Source organism: Salmo salar, chromosome ssa05, assembly GCF_905237065.1.
Source record: "Salmo salar chromosome ssa05, Ssal_v3.1, whole genome shotgun sequence".
Lineage (NCBI taxonomy): Eukaryota > Metazoa > Chordata > Actinopteri > Salmoniformes > Salmonidae > Salmo > Salmo salar.
This window is the reverse complement of record NC_059446.1, coordinates 60,743,035-60,755,978: the sequence shown is the minus strand read 5'-3', so window position 1 is coordinate 60,755,978 and position 12,944 is coordinate 60,743,035. Positions and strand designations below refer to the sequence as shown.

At 42.9% G+C, this 12,944-nt stretch overlaps 1 protein-coding gene across 1 annotated transcript in view; it reads left to right on the top strand.

Annotated features, from left to right (window-relative positions):
* The first annotated feature begins 332 nt into the window (after nt 1-332).
* LOC106605356 (ribosome biogenesis protein BMS1 homolog) overlaps nt 333-12,944 on the top strand; it is a 38,643-nt gene continuing 26,031 nt past the window's right edge. Inside the window, 13 exon segments of the mRNA XM_014200877.2 lie at nt 333-499; nt 5,745-5,936; nt 6,277-6,467; nt 6,735-6,814; nt 7,274-7,462; nt 8,618-8,760; nt 9,147-9,268; nt 9,587-9,780; nt 10,101-10,246; nt 10,592-11,235; nt 11,748-11,849; nt 12,114-12,265; nt 12,609-12,690. Of these exon segments, the coding sequence (XP_014056352.2) occupies nt 5,755-5,936; nt 6,277-6,467; nt 6,735-6,814; nt 7,274-7,462; nt 8,618-8,760; nt 9,147-9,268; nt 9,587-9,780; nt 10,101-10,246; nt 10,592-11,235; nt 11,748-11,849; nt 12,114-12,265; nt 12,609-12,690 (2,227 nt within the window). The 5' untranslated portion in view covers nt 333-499; nt 5,745-5,754.

Below are 12,944 nucleotides of genomic sequence, written 5' to 3'. Positions count from 1 at the left end.
CGCATATTTACTGGCTATAAAGGGTGTATAATATGAGTAGAATAATACATTGACAATTTATTTTACATAACGTATCACTATTTATTCCAAATAAACACCTACTTTGTGAACTGCTATTTTATTCTCTCATAATTGACAATAAAATAGGACTACCAGACCCGCAGTAATTTGAGTCAAGTGTCCGGTAAGTAGCATGTGACTCCCATCTAATTTAGGAGAAGGCTTTTAAATCACTCTTTGTCATTGATAGATATATTTTTGCAGATATTAGACGACAACCAAATGGCGGAACGTGTTAGGAGGCGGAACGTTTAAATTGGTGTGATGTTTCCTAGACGCCTGGAAATACAGATGGCCATCACTTCCGGATTCTCTGTACGCATGTGAGACAGTTGGAAACACGTTTGTTTTGCAACTCTTGTATTTGTCCAGATGAAGTAAACAAATGCACTTCATTAACTGACTGGAAATCAAGTCCTTTGACGTAGCTATCTCGCAGGTAATGTGGCTTTATTTCTCCCTGCCTTCATAAATTGCAATTAGCTTTGACAAGTACAGAAAACTGGTCTAAGAATATTTCGTATTATTCTGTATGTAAATCCGACACACTCCATGTATACTGAACAAAAATATAAACTCAACATTAAACTATTTCAACGATTTTACTGAGTTACAGTTCATATAAGGAAATCAGTCCATTTTAATTAGACCCTAATCAATGGTTTCACATTACTTGGCAGGGGCGCAGCCAGGGGTGGGCTTGGAATAGCATAGGCCTACCCACTTGGGAGCCAGGCCCAGCCAATCAGAATGAGTTTTAACCCCACGAAAGGGCTTTGTTACAGACAGAAATACTTCTGTTTCATCAGCTGTCCGGGTGGCTGGTCTCAGATCCCGCAGGTGAAGAGCCGCGTGTGGAGGTCCAGGGCTGGCGTGGTCACACGTGGTCTGCGGTTCTGAGGCCGGTTGAACGTACTGCCAAATTCTCAAAAATGACATTGGAGGCGGCTTATGGTAGAGAAATGAACATTCTCAATTACCTGGCAACAGCTCTGGTGGACATTGCTGCAGTCAGCATGCCAATTGCATGCTCCCCTAAAACTTGAGACTTCTGTGGCATTGTGTTATGTGACACAACTGCACATTTAAGAGTGGCCTTTTATTGGCCCCAGCGTTTATATTTTTATTCAGTGTATGTGTTACATTTCATATGTATTAATTTGTGAATGTCCATTTTGTATGATATATTACGAATTACAATTCGTATTATAGCTTACGAATTTGCTGAACTTACAACCTTCTAGGCTAGGGGTAAAGGTTAGGAGTTAGGTTAACATGCTAAATAGTTGCAAAGTAGCTAAAAAGTAGTAAGTAGTTGAAACATTGCTAAAATGCTGAAGTGGTCCATGATGAGATTGGTATCTATGGGTGAGCCATCCCTTAAGTAGACTGGAATTGTGCCCATTTTTTTCAATGGTGAACTACCTGAGTAAAACATCATTTATTCACCAGCTTTGCTTCAACTCCTTCAGAGTTGAGAGTAGCCCACCTGCCGGCTGATGGAGCTAATATTCCTTTTAGGTTGTTTTTCAACTGCATCCAACTGTAATCTATGCAGTCGGCTATTCACTTGTCATGTCCCCCGGTGACCGGCTCGTACATAAAACATCCTCCATTCAGGCTGCAAGGGTGTCGATTTCCTTCTTACGTAGCTTTAATGGCGAGCCGTAAAAAAAAGAGGTAAAATTGGCGTACTGTTAAAAAATAAAATAATTCCACCACCATGCTAGTCACTATTGCTACTTCCTGATTTGGAAAAGTGTAGCGATGACAATTACAACAATACTGAATGAACACTTATTTTAACTTAATATAATACATCAATAAAATCAATTTAGCCTCAAATAAATAATGAAATATGTTCAATTTGGTTTAAATAATGCAAAAACAGTGTTGGAGAAGAAAGTAAAAGTGCAATATGTGCCATGTAAGAAAGCTAACGTTTAAGTTCCTTGCTCAGAACATGAGAACATATGAAAGCTGGTGGTTCCTTTTAACATGAGTCTTCAATATTCCCAGGTAAGATGTTTTTAGGTTGTAGTTATTATAGGACGATTTCTCTCTATACGATTTGTATTTCATATACCTTTGACTATTGGATGTTCTTATAGGCACTTTAGTATTGCCAGTGTAACAGTATAGCTTCCGTCCCTCTCCTCGCTCCTACCTGGGCTCGAACCAGGAACACAACAACAGCCACCCTTGAAGCAGCGTTACCCATGCAGAGCAAGGGGAACAACTACTCCAAGTCTCAGAGCGAGTGACGTTTGAAACGCTATTAGTGCGCACCCCGCTAACTAGCTAGCCATTTCACATCGGTTACACCAGCCTAATCTCGGGAGTTGACAGGCTTGAAGTCATAAACAGCGCAATGCTTGAAGCATTGCGAAGAGCTGCTGGCAAAACGCACGAAAGTGCTGTTTGAACGAAGGCACCAGCAGGCTCGTAAGCATATCATCGCTCAGTCAGACTGCTCTATCAAATCAGACTTAATTATAACATAATAACACACAGAAATACGAGCCTTAGGTCATTAATATGGTTGAATCCGGAAACTATCACGTTTATTCTTTCAGTGAAATATGGAACCATTCCGTATTTTATCTAACGGGTGGCATCCATAAGTCTAAATATTCCTGTTACATTGCACAACCTTCAATGTAATGTCATAATTACGTAAAATTCTGGCAAATTAGTTCGCAACGAGCCAGGCGGCCCAAACTGTTACATATACCCTGACTCTGCGTGCAATGAACGCAAGAGAAGTGACACAATTTCACCTGGTTAATATTGCCTGCTAACCTGGATTTCTTTTAGCTAAATATGCAGGTTTAAAAAATATATACTTCTGTGTATTGATTTTAAGAAAGGCATTGATGTTTATGGTTAGGTACAGTCGTGCAACGATTGTGCTTTTTTCGCAAATGCGCTTTTGTTAAATCGTCCCCCGTTTGGCGAAGTTGGCTGTCTTTGTTAGGAAGAAATAGTCTTCACACAGTTCGCAACGAGCCAGGCGGCCCAAACTGCTGCATATACCCTGACTCTGTTACAGAGGTGACACATTTTCCCTAGTTAAAAGAAATTCATGTTAGCAGGCAATATTAACTAAATATGCAGTTTTAAAAATATATACTTGTGTATTGATTTTAAGAAAGAGATTGATGTTTATGGTTAGGTACAAGTTGGAGCAACGACCGTCCTTTTTCGCGAATGCGCACCGCATCGACTATATACAATGCAGGACAGGCTAGATAACTACACATGGTTGATGATATTACTAGTTTAACTACCGTAGATTCCGCACTATAAGCCACAACTTTTTTCCCAGCTTTGAACCTCGCGGCTTAAACAATGACGTGGCTAATATATGGATTTTTCCCGCTTTCTTTTCAAAAAAAAAACACATTCTGTGACGTGCTCAGTTTTTTGGCGGCATGAAGCTTTCATTAGACCAATGAAATTGCCGAACGGGCTAAGGTCAAACAACTTTTTTGTTTACTGTTTAGACTAAATCGAGCGCTCTCAAACTTCCCATCATTCTGATTACGGTAGTCATTTTGTCACCCTCATCATGGCAAAGACACGAAGAAATGCATATGATGCAGCTTTCAAGTTGAAGGCGATTGATCTGGCTGTTGGAAAAGGAAATAGAGCTGCTGCACGGGAGCTTGGTCTTAATGAGTCGATGATAAGACGTTGGAAACAGCAGCGTGAAGAATTGACTCAGTGCAAAAAGACAACTAAAGCTTACTGCTAATTTTTAATTTTTTGTTACAAGCCGTGTTTCGTTAAAGCCTGTGTAAAGTTCATTTGTTTCAATGTACCGGTAGGCACCTGCGGCTTATAGACATGTGCGGCTTATTTCTGTTCGAAATAATATATTTTTTTTAATTCAGTGGGTGCGGCTTATATTCAGGTGCGCTTAATAGTCCGGAAATTACGGTAGTGATAATGATTGATTGTTTTTTATAAGATAAGTTTAATGATAGCTAGGAACTTACCTTGGCTTCTTACTGAATTCGCGTAACAGGCAGGCTCCTCGTGGAGTGCAATGTAAAGCAGGTGGTTAGAGCGTTGGACTAGTTAACCGTAAGGTTGCAAGATTGAATCCCTGAGCTGACATGGTAAAAATCTGTCGTTCTGCCCCTGAACAAGGCAGTTAAACCACCGTTCCTAGGCCGTCATTGAAAATAAGAATGTGTTCTTAACTGACTTGCCTAGTTAAAAAATATTTATATATAAAAAAAAAACGGCAAATCGGTGGCCAAAAATACAGATTACCGATTGTTATGAGAACTTGAAATCGGCCCTAATTAAAATCGGTCGACCTCTACTCATTGGTTTTTAGGAGCATATACCTACGTGGGTGATTTGAAAGATGAACTGAGGTCCACACTCAGTTCATCTTTGTGGTAATGCACTGTAAAGTTGTTTGCCAACCGCCAAAGTCCAAAGAAGAAAAAGAATCCTGAAGGAAGGAGGAGAGATGACGAGAAACTAATTCGGCTTACCATTTTATCTGTGGATTAATTGTCGGAGTAGAGGACCTTGTTCATTCCATGTAAAATAACAACCCAATGTTGATATCCCAAGACAAAGTAGCTTGCAACAGCAAGCTAGCTAGCTAAATTGCCATAATTGTTTAATGCTTTTTGACCTGTCCCCAAATTCTATAATATAATTGGTTCAATGTGTTTTGATATTTCAACCTTTGTGTCCTGATCGCATGTGGCGTGGGTGAACAAAATCAACTTGCCCGCAATGGCGGACGGACGCACGGTTTGGTCAGCATGTAATGCCCAGTAATGGAAACGTATTATTAAGTTATCTGGCGTACAAACTGTAGCTTAGGTTGAAATGAGCTCCAAGCTAAATCTGTTTGCATGGTAGCTTGCTGGACATGCAGTTAGTGTATTAACAGTCAGGTTTTCTTTAAGAAGTACAAAAAGAGACTCCTCAACACTTGAGTAAATATTGTAATGCAAAGACGACTACTTAATGGTCGTCAAATGAGGCAAACAATTTATGATAATGTTGTTACATGTAGTTGATTGTAGGTAGTGGTGCTCACAAAACACCCACTCTCTTAGGGCCGGGACGATACCAGTATCTCAATCTTTTTTCCATGGCAAAAATGAAAACATGATGCTGGTTACTCTTTGGTCCTTTAAAAACCTGCTGTATGTAAAATAGTGTGCTATAGCTTGGAAAATACATAAATATGACTGGATGACTACATGTTTGTCTCCAACATTAGGACTGTTTTCCGAAACAAGTTAAATCGGCTTTGTTTTGTTTCCTTGCTACGATACTGAGTATTGCTATACTGGTATCGTTCTGGTCCTACTAGCTATGTTGTGAGCTGTGGAAAATGCTTGTACAATGTGTAGCATAGACCAAGTTGCTGCAGTTACTTTTATATTGTCAGACAAAGCCATCACCTCTTACTGATACTTATTTCAGATTTCCATGAGTTGAGTGACCCTGTTATTACTAGCGAAATAACTACAACCATTATGGGCAAGTTTCTTGAGATACTGTAGGTAGTTCACTCCCATACACGGAGGTAGTTGGAACTATCTAAGTGATTGTTACATGAAGCACCTAATTAAGTGGGATGTGTGTAAGGAAAAGCTACATTTGATCCTACAAGCTTCAGTTTCTGACCTGTGTGTGATTCTCAGAAAGGAGAAGATGGAGGGGAAGGAGCCAAAGAAGGAACAGAAGCGGCACCAGCAGAAGCACAGCGGGCCCAAGGCGGAGAGGAAGAAGAGTAGGAAGCAGCTGGGAACTCCAGCCGGAGATGATGAGCGCAAGAGGAACCCCAAAGCGTTTGCGGTCCAGTCAGCAGTGCGCATGGCCAAAACCTTCCACAGGTCAGCAGCATTCGTATACATGCCCCACTACACTACATGAAAAATCATCCCACCATCAGCTTTCATGTTTGCGTTTTTAGCATTTATTTTGTTTTGTTTCATACGGTTTACATAGTATATTGTTGTCATTTTAGTTACTGTGACACTAATCTGTGGTTTACAAGTTCATAGAAATAACCATAGGAGTGAATGCTGTTAACATGTATCTTGAGTGGTTCAGACAGAAGGACAGACATGGAGATTTAGAAAAGCATTGTAGAGGAGGCAGCACAAAAAGTGCAGACAGACACAGTTCAACATTGGAGGAAACTATAAACACTGTTCTTTCCCCCTCTCCCAGAGCCCAGGACCTAAAGGCCAAGAAACATCACATACCCCTGGTGGACCGCACCCCTTTAGAGCCTCCCCCGATAGTGGTGGTGGTGGTAGGACCCCCCAAGGTGGGCAAGAGCACCCTCATCCGCTGCCTGATCAAAAACTTCACACGGCAGAAACTAGGGGACATCTGCGGGCCTGTGACCATTGTCTCTGGTGAGCTGAGCTTGGATGTTTCTTACTGTATTACGATCAGTTAGGTCGTATTCATTAGTGCACACCATAGCAATGCAATTTGCAACCGAAAATGAAAACAAGCACTTCTTATTGGACAAGTTAAGGTAGTCCCTCCCCGTTTTCTCACGTTTGCTTCCATTTAGTTCCTAGTGAATACAACCTTGCGTGACCACAGAGCTGTCATTTAATGTGTTGTTTACCTTGTGTGCTAACGCCGCCACACCACCATCTTAATTTTCCTTTCAGGAAAGAAGAGGCGTCTTACCTTCATCGAGTGTAGCAATGACATCAATACAATGATTGACTTGGCAAAGGTTGCTGACCTGGTAAGTTCATTTGTGTATGGTGGTTAAAGCCAAAATGTTATCAATCCCTTTAAAATTCTGACAAGATAGAATTGTACTTATGATATTGGAGTGTGTACAGTGTCTGTTTTGATGCCTTATTGTTGGCTTTTAAGTATATTTTATCATGCTACAAAAATGCAATGTTGGCATAAACACTATTAGTGAGTCCCAAATGATATCCTATGCACTATCAAGTACACTACTTTTGACCAGGGCCCTTAATGCACTACTTTTGACCGGGGCCCATGGTGCACTACTTTTGACCAGGGCCCATAGGGCTCTGGTCAAATGTAGTGCACTATATAGCAAGTAGGGTGCCATTTGAGATGCACATATCTGAGACAATTGAATTGAACCCAGACTTCCCTACCAGACAAAAAATAGACTTGACGTGAGGCTATCAATGAGCTAAAGACTGACATCCCTGTGGTCCACCAGGTGCTGATGCTCATTGACGCCAGCTTCGGCTTTGAGATGGAGACCTTTGAGTTCCTCAACATCTGCCAGGTGCACGGCTTCCCGCGCATCATGGGCGTGCTCACCCACCTGGACTCGTTTCGCAATAACAAGGCCCTTCGCAAGACCAAGAAGCGGCTCAAGCATCGCTTCTGGACTGAGGTCTACCAGGTCAGAACCGAATTAGAATGAGAAACTTTTTATCTTTGGCCTCACACCATAAATCGTATTAGCAATTGTGTATAAGAGTGAGTGAGTCCGTGCAAATAGTCTCTTAAAATGCAGGTGAGTACAGGTAGATTGGTCTGTACAGGTAGACAGCTTAGGGTTAGCTGCTCAACAGTCTTATGGACTGGAGGTAGAAGCTGTCTCGGAACCTGTTAGTTCGAGACCTGATGCTCAGGTACCGCCTGCCGGAAGGTAGTGGAGAGAGCAGTCCGTGGCTGGAATCCTTGGCGATCTTCCGAGCTTCCTCAGAGACCGCCTGGTGTAGATGTCCTGCTGCCTAAATTACTGGGCAGTCTTCACCACCCTCTGTAGAGCCTTGTGGTTCAGGCCGGGTAGTTGCCGTACCAGGCGGTGATGCAGCCAGACAGAATGCTTTCAATGGTGCACCTGTAAAGGTCCCTGAGGATCTGAGGGGCCAAGCCAAACCTCTTCAGCCATCCTGTAGTCTACAATCATCTCCTTGGTTTTTCTGAGGTTGAGAGAGAGGTTATTGTCCTGGCACCACTCTGCCAGGGGTCTAACCACCTTTCTGTAGGCTTTCTCGTCATTGTCGGTGATCAGTCCTATCACCGTCGTGTCGTCAGCAAACTTGATGATGGAGTTGGTTTCACAGGTTTTTTTGTGAAGTATTTTTATTGGTTTTCACAAATATACTCAAACGGTACAGAGCATGGATAATACCAAAAGCAACAACAACTAAACACTATACTGTAACTAAATATATACAATCTATAGCTAGCACATTTCATGTTTCATTTCTTGGCAAGAGCTGAGATATTTCTGATGTGCTAGATAAACCTTGGAGGTAAATTAGGAGAGTTGGCCAGTCTGTGCCAACCCTGCACGTCCCCTTCATACATCCTGCAACTCAGCTTTGTTCTCTTGTGCTATCGAAGTGACAAGTTGACTTGTGATTTTCTTAGGTTTGTCTTGATAAGATGTTTAAAAAAGTGTACACTATCTGTCAGAGCTTGTAAATGTGTTATAGTTATAAAGGCTAACAATCTCATGAACATGGCATATGGTTATTCTCTGAACCTAATCCAACACAAGTCCCTTTCCTGAACAGTGTTCCACGTTCCCTCTTTGTTCCCACAGGGTGCCAAACTCTTCTACCTGTCCGGTATGGTGTACGGAGAGTACCAGACCCAGGAGGTCAAGAACCTGGGTCGCTTCATCTCCGTCATGAAGTTCCGCCCGCTGGTGTGGCAGCAATCTCATCCCTACGTCGTGGCCGACCGGTGAGTGTCCAGACCTTTTTAGAGCAATGTGTTTGTAATGGAACGTAGCCAGAACTGATTCAGAGTAGGGAAAGTGACATGGATCAAATCAGTTAACTACCAGGGAGAAGCAGTACCTGGACTTTGGGCAAATGGTGTGTACTGGATGTTGCTATTATTGTTTTGTAAATGCTATGCTGCTGTTGAATGATGTCATGTATGGTTATTGTGTGTAACAGAGCTGTTTTCTTATAGAAAGAATGTTTATGGTTTGTGCGGGCGCGTGTGTGTTGTGCACACTTGCGTGCCTGTGAACGATGGATCTTAGCACCCTGCTTCCGTTTTCAAATGTTCTTGTTGAACTGTACCCCTTCACTGTTCCTCGATCACACTCGCCATCTACACAGCATGGAGGATTTGACGGACCCCGAGATGGTGAGGGTGGACCCCAAGTGTGATCGTACTGTATCTCTCTATGGCTACCTGAGGGGGACATACTTGAAGAATAAAGGCCAGGTCCATATCCCTGGTAAGTATGCTCATTGGGTTAAAAGCAAATAAGAATCTGAGCCCTTTTGAGGAACATTAACTTGTAGAGAAGAGAATAATTTAATACTGCATCAATACTCTCAAACCTAGTACATATTGACATGCACTATTCACTTTCACCAATGTATTTTGCAAATAAACATAGCATGTGGTTACTGCGGTGGTGTGTTTGGGAAATGTTTCACTCCTACACAGTTGTACAAAAGTGGGGTTTTGAAAACATTGATTCTGAAAGCTATATTGTCTTAACATTGGTCAATTTGGTTTGAAACCTAACACATGATGGCACCCTCTGCAGGTGTGGGGGACTTTGCGGTGGCAGACATCAGCTTTCTGCCAGACCCCTGCGCTCTGCCTGAAGCGCAGAAGAAGAGGGCGCTGAACGAGAAGGAGCGGCTGCTCTACGCTCCCATGGCGGGGGTCGGGGGGGTCGTGTACGATAAGGACGCAGTGTACATCGACCTGCCCGGCGGCCACGTCAATCAAGAACAGGTCAGTTCCAACCCCTGGGCCATGTTCAGTAAGACACAGAAAAGGAAAATGCTTTGAAACATTTAACAAAAAATAAAAAAACTATGTATTTCTATTGGTCAAAGTCAGATAGTTGATGGATGTGATATGGAAGTCCTCCTGAATATAATTGACTCCTGTTCTATACAATGGCTTGAGACTGTTGTAATGAGTGTACTAAACCAAAAGTGTCATGGGCCACTGAAAATTCCCTCTCCCCTGAACCTAGATAATGTCCAGAGGATTTTGGTAATGTGTGCACACGCTCCTATAATCAGTTATTTCTGTCCCGTGTCCACTAGGAGGAGGTCCGTCCCACCACAGAGTTGGTCCAATCCCTCATCGGTACACACACCACCCTGGATGCCAAGATGGCCGCCAGCAAAGTGTCACTGTTCACAGGGGCGGCTGCCCTGACCCCCGGGGAAGTGGAGGAGGAGGAGAACGGGTGAGTGACGCTCACGCAACAACGTCTTGGTGATCTCAAATGACACCCTATTCCATATATTGTGCGCTACTTTTGAAAGCCACTATGGAATCATTTGAGACACAGCCTCATTGTTAAAATTGGTTAAAGACTAATTGTCAAGAGTCGCAGCCCTAAAATCTGTCAGTCCTTGCAATTTGAGAGTTGCTACATTTCTCGAGTCCTAATCCTCAGCTTTATAGCAAACCAAGTGGCTGCCGTTTTGTTCTTTTTATGAAATAAAAAGTGGACCCTTAAATAAAGGAATAAAGAAGATGATATACATTTTTGCCTCTGACTTGTGTTGGTCTCCATCTTGTCTTACAGGCTGATGTCAGGACCCCAGGAGAGCCGAGTCTGGGACCCTGAGACACAGAGAGAGAGGAGGAAGGCTGTCTTCACTGAAGAGGAAGATGATGACGATGACGACAGCGAGGGTAGCAGTGACGAAGAGGGGGATGAGGAAGGAGAGTCTGAAGAAGAGGATGAGGGGGGAAACAAAGGGGGGGAAGAAGAAGAAACTGTTTTGAAGAAAGAGGCAAAGGACAAAACGGAACCAAAAGAGAAGCAAGGAATAAAGACCGTCCCTCCGGTGAAGAGACAGAAGATGGAGGAAAGGAAAGAGGAGAAAGAGCCAGTGGTGGAGGTACCTGCCTTTGCAGACAGTGAGGATGAGCTGGAAATGAGTGAGGAGGAGGAAGAAGAAGGGGGGAAGGGAGAGCGTGAGAGTGAAGGAGAGGAAAGTGATTCGGAGGGGGAAGAAGATGAAGAAGACGGTGCAGTGGAAAAGGGTGATCTCAAACCAATAGACTCGGGTCATTGCTCGGAGGAGGAGGATGCGAGTGATTCAATAGAAGATGACTGTGAAATCAATATCTCGGGCAAAGAAAGCGAGAAGTCAAATGCCACCTCCAAAATGGAAGAGGAAGATGAGGAGAAGGAGGGAGGAGAGCTGTGCTATGAAAGTGCAGGTAATATTCTGTCTATTCAGCGCAGTTCCATTGTGGCCCCTCCCCCTTGTCTATAATACCTCTTCAGGGTCCACAGATTTTTGTTCAATAATGCTGCTCTGAATTGAATACCAAGTTGAGTACTTGAATCAGGTGTTAGTGGCAGGCTGGAACAAAAACCTGCACACACTGGTGTAAGCAATATTGTGATGGATGCACCTTACCCCAACAGTTGTCTGTTGAATTCAAAACCAACCTAGCCCTTACTCTCTAGGCACTCCTGTAGATCTGACAGGACTAGGTAGGTTTCTTGCCTTGTGATAGGATCATTTGACCTATCCAATCGTATTGAATTTACATGAGTGCCTAGGAGCTAAGGGTCGATTTAGCATTCAGAATGCGTGCTTCTGTCTGCCATATTGCTTTCACCTTGTGAATACTGATGGGGAGGGGAAGTGGTCAAATGGAACAAGAACTTAAGTTGGAATAAATAATTAATGACCTTTGACCCTAACCCACCTCATGTTTCTCAGGGGCACTGCGGTGGAAGGAGGGTCTGCAACAGAAAGCATCAGAGGCATTTCTACGGCAACAGCGCGCCGCCCCCAACCTGCGTAAACTGGTGTACGGCACAGGTAATGTCTCCTCCTGGGTTTCAGTAACAATATTATCATTTTTTGTTCTAAAGGAATATTTTTGCTATTAATTTTACTGACATTTTCCCTTTCATCCTAATGTCATGGCGGTCTTGTTTGTTGAGCACTAGTGTATTCATTAATGCACACTATAGCAAAACGTTTGGCAATGAAAATGATCATTTGTTATTGGACTATTTTGCCCCATTTGCTTCTGTTTGTGCCTAGCCTTGATTTCTGACTGACTACGCTTGTCTCCTTCAGTGGCAGAGGATGATGGTGATGGGGAGGAGGATGAGGAGCTGGGAGGGCTGTTTCGAGTCAGCCGCCCCGAGAAGGGCAAGAAGCATCGTGCGGACGGTGTGGATTGCTCCCGTTTTGACCCCGATGCCGCTCGCAATTGGGACCTGGAAGAGGTAAAATAAATCTACAAAACCATATTGTAGCGCCCCTTTCCTTTGTCCCATCTCTTTTACTACAGGGTTTATCTTCCTCTGGGACCCCAAGGGTTACACATTTTTGTTTTAACCCAGCACTAGCACACCTTATTTGGTACTGGACATTTTAAAATGTGGAAAGACCAACAGTTGGAAGAAAGGCATTAAGAAAGACTTTAGAAGGAGCTGCAGATGGAGGCATCCATACATTTCATATTCTTACCTGGGTTGGGGTCAATACAATTTCGTTTCCATCAATTCAAGAGATTAATTAAACTTATTGAGAATATTCTTTACTAATTGACATATATTGTTTCCTCAGATGCTGGACTCGATACGGGACTGTTTTGTGACGGGGAAATGGGAAGACGATCAAGATGCTGCTACATTGCTGAAAGAGGATGGTAAGGAGTTGCTGCTCGTTGCTCAATAATGTTGGGATTGTTTTCATGACTTTCTTGGTCTTTATAACTGCAATCTGTCCTATTTTAAATGCAATCTGTAAAGGTCGACTCCTGTGTTCACATCGAATATGGTAAACAGAGAGCAATTCAAATTCATTTTCCCCAATTCTAATTATTTTCAGGAGCTCCGGATATGGGCTCATATTCCTAACAGAGTAGTCCCAATCCATCAGGGCTATGTACTGTATATCAGA